The sequence below is a fragment of the Nicotiana sylvestris genome, chromosome 1 (assembly GCF_000393655.2).
Source record: "Nicotiana sylvestris chromosome 1, ASM39365v2, whole genome shotgun sequence".
NCBI lineage: Eukaryota > Viridiplantae > Streptophyta > Magnoliopsida > Solanales > Solanaceae > Nicotiana > Nicotiana sylvestris.
The window spans coordinates 118,787,946-118,790,885 of NC_091057.1; the positions used below are offsets into that span (position 1 = coordinate 118,787,946).

The 2,940-nt window shown below is 42.4% G+C and overlaps 1 protein-coding gene across 1 annotated transcript; it reads right to left on the reverse strand.

Annotated features, from left to right (window-relative positions):
- Positions 1-1,249: 1,249 nt before the first annotated feature.
- LOC138873907 (uncharacterized) lies at positions 1,250-1,888 on the reverse strand. The gene has a single exon (XM_070152396.1). The coding sequence runs from the start codon at positions 1,886-1,888 to the stop codon at positions 1,250-1,252; it is 639 nt and encodes a 212-aa protein (XP_070008497.1).
- Between the last annotated feature and the right edge of the window lie 1,052 nt (positions 1,889-2,940).

A 2,940-nucleotide genomic window follows, 5' to 3' on the forward strand; every position in this document is an offset into this window, starting at 1 on the left:
TTCATCAACCAATCGGAGAATCTTTGTATTGCATAATGGTTAAACGTAATACCTTTTGACTGCGTCTGCATTGACAGCCGTTTCAGGGTCATTTCCTTCAATGTCTCCCAAGTACAATGCCCTTCTTAGCAACAATTTTCTTATAATGTATGGACATTTCCAGTTTGGAGCAAACTTTCCTTTTGTTTCCTTGTGATGCGGGAGAATACATCTCAAAACTAGTTTCCCCACCTCAAAACTCCTAGGCCGCACTTTTTTGTTGTAGGCACGAGCCATTCTTTATTGATACAACTGCCCGTGGCAAATTACGGCCATCTGTTTTTCATCAATCAAAGTCAACTGTTCTAAACGGGTTTTGACCCACTCACTATCCTCAACCTCGGCTTCGACGATGATTCGAAGAGTTGGAATTTTAACTTTTGCGGGTATTACGGCTTCAGTTCCATAAACCAATAGATATGGTGTTGCTCTAACTGATGTGCGCACAGTTGTGTGATATCCCAACAATGCAAACGACAACTTTTCATGTCATTGTCTAGAACTTTGAATCATTTTCTAAGAATCTTCTTGATGTTCTTGTTTGCTGCTTCAACAACACCATTAGCTTTGGGCCGATAAGGGGTTGAATTCCGATGCGTGATCTTGAACTATTCACATACCTCCCTCATCAAATGAATATTCAAATTTGCAGCATTGTCCGTAATGATAGTTTTAGGGATACCAAAACGATACTGATGTTGGCGTGCACGAAGTCTACCACTGCTTTCTTAGTGACGGCTTTGAGAGTGACTGCTTCAACCCGTTTTTGTGAAGTAGTCAATGGCAACCAATATGAATCTGTGCCCATTTGAAGCTTTTGGCTCGATTGGCCCAATGGCATCCATACCCCAAGCAACGAATGACCACGGTGCTGCCATAGGATGCAGTTCTGAAGGCGGTGCATGAATTAGGTCACCGTGTACCTGACACCGATTCGGACAAAACTAAAGCAATCCTTTTCCATAGTCATCCGGTAATAGCCTGCTCGAAGGATTTTCCTTGCAAGGACGTATCCATTCATATGTGGTCCACACACTCCTGCGTGCACTTCATTCATGGTTCTTTCGGCCTCTTGGGCATCTACACATCTTAAAAGGTTCAGATATGGAGTCCTTTTGTACAAGACCTCTCCACTCAAGAAGAAGCCATTGGCAAGCCTTCTAATCGTTCTCTTTTGGTCTCCACTAGCTTTCTCGGGATATTCTTTTGTTTACAAGAATCTTTTGATATTATGATACCATGGATGAACATCAGGCTCTATTTCAACTGCGTTGCAATAACCATGTCTTTCTCGAATTTGGATTTCCACTAGGTCAATGTGGACATTTCCTGGATATGGAAGCATCGAGACCAAAGTAGTTAGTGCATCGGCTAACTCATTGTGAAATCGAGGAATGTACCTGAACTCGACGGACTTGAATCGCTTGCTAAGATCTTTCACATGTTGCCTGTATGGAATAAGCTTAACATCCCGAGTTTCCCATTCACCCTGAGCTTGTCGGATAATCAAGTCTGAATCTGCTATGGTTAACAATTCTTCCACATCTTGATCGATTGCCATGTTCATGCCCATAATGTAGGATTCATACTTGGCAGTGTTGTTCGTGCAGAAAAACCGAAGCCGGACTATGGCCGAATAGTGCTGACCGGTGGGTGAAATCAAAATTGCCCCAATTCTGACATCTTTTACATTCACAACTTCATCAAAGAACATTTTCCAAGCATTGGTGTCTTCTGAGATTACCTCAACTGAATTTACTTCCTCGTCCGGAAAGTAAGTACTCAAAGGCTGATATTCATCATCAACAGGATTTTCAGCTAAGTGATCCGCTAAAGCTTGAGCTTTCATTGCCGTGCGGGTGACATAGACTATGTCAAACTCGGTAAGCAGGATTTGCCATTTTGCTAACCTCCCCGTGGGCATCGACTTTTGGAATATGTACTTCAAAGGATCCAACCTGGTGATGAGATAGGTGGTGTAGGCTAACAAGTAATGCTTAAGCTTGTGAGCGACCCAAGTTAGGGCACAGTAAGTCCTTTCCAACAAAGTGTATTTGGCTTCGTAACTAGTGAACTTCTTGCTCAAATATTATATTGCCTGTTCTTTCTTCCCAGTCACATTATATTGCCTGAGAACACATCCAAAGGAATTCTCCAAGACTGTCAGATACAAAAACAAAGGCCTTCCAGGTTCGGGCGGGACCAAGACTAGCGAATTTGACATATATTCTTTGATTTTGTCGAAAGCTTCCTGACATTCATCTGTCCATCTAATCGCCGCATCTTTCTTCAACATCTTGAATATGGGCTCATATGTGGAAGTCAACTGAGCAATAAACCGGCTGATGTAATTCAGCCTTCCCAACAGACTCATAACCTCTTTCCTGGTTCTCGGAGGAGACAAATCTCGAATAGACTTTATCTTTGTTGGATCTAACTTGATGCCTCTCCGACTGACTATAAACCCCAAAAGTTTCCCAGACACAACTCCAAATGCACATTTAGCTGGATTTAACTTCAAGTCATAATTACGCAGATGCTCAAAGAACTTTCTCATATCCCGACCATAGTCGTCCTGCGTTCTTGATTTAATAGTCACATCGTCCACATACACCTCGATTTCTTGGTGCATCATGTCATGCAAGATGGCAGTCATAACTCTCATGTAAGTTTCCCCGGCATTCTTCAAACCAAAAGACATGACCCTGTAATAATAAGTGCCCCAGGGTGTGGTGAAGGCTGTCTTTTCCACATCTTCTTCATCCATTAAAACCTGATGATATCCAGCATAACAATCCACGAAAGACTGTATCTCATGTTTGGCACAGTTGTCAACAAGGATGTGGATGTTTGGCAAAGGGAAGTTGTCTTTGGGACTTGCTTTGTTCAGATCCCGATAAT

What these genes read in the sequence shown, in the direction of transcription:
- LOC138873907 (XM_070152396.1), bottom strand. Translation starts at nt 1,888, where the DNA reads ATGAAAGCTCAAGCTTTAGCGGATCACTTAGCTGAAAATCCTGTTGAT.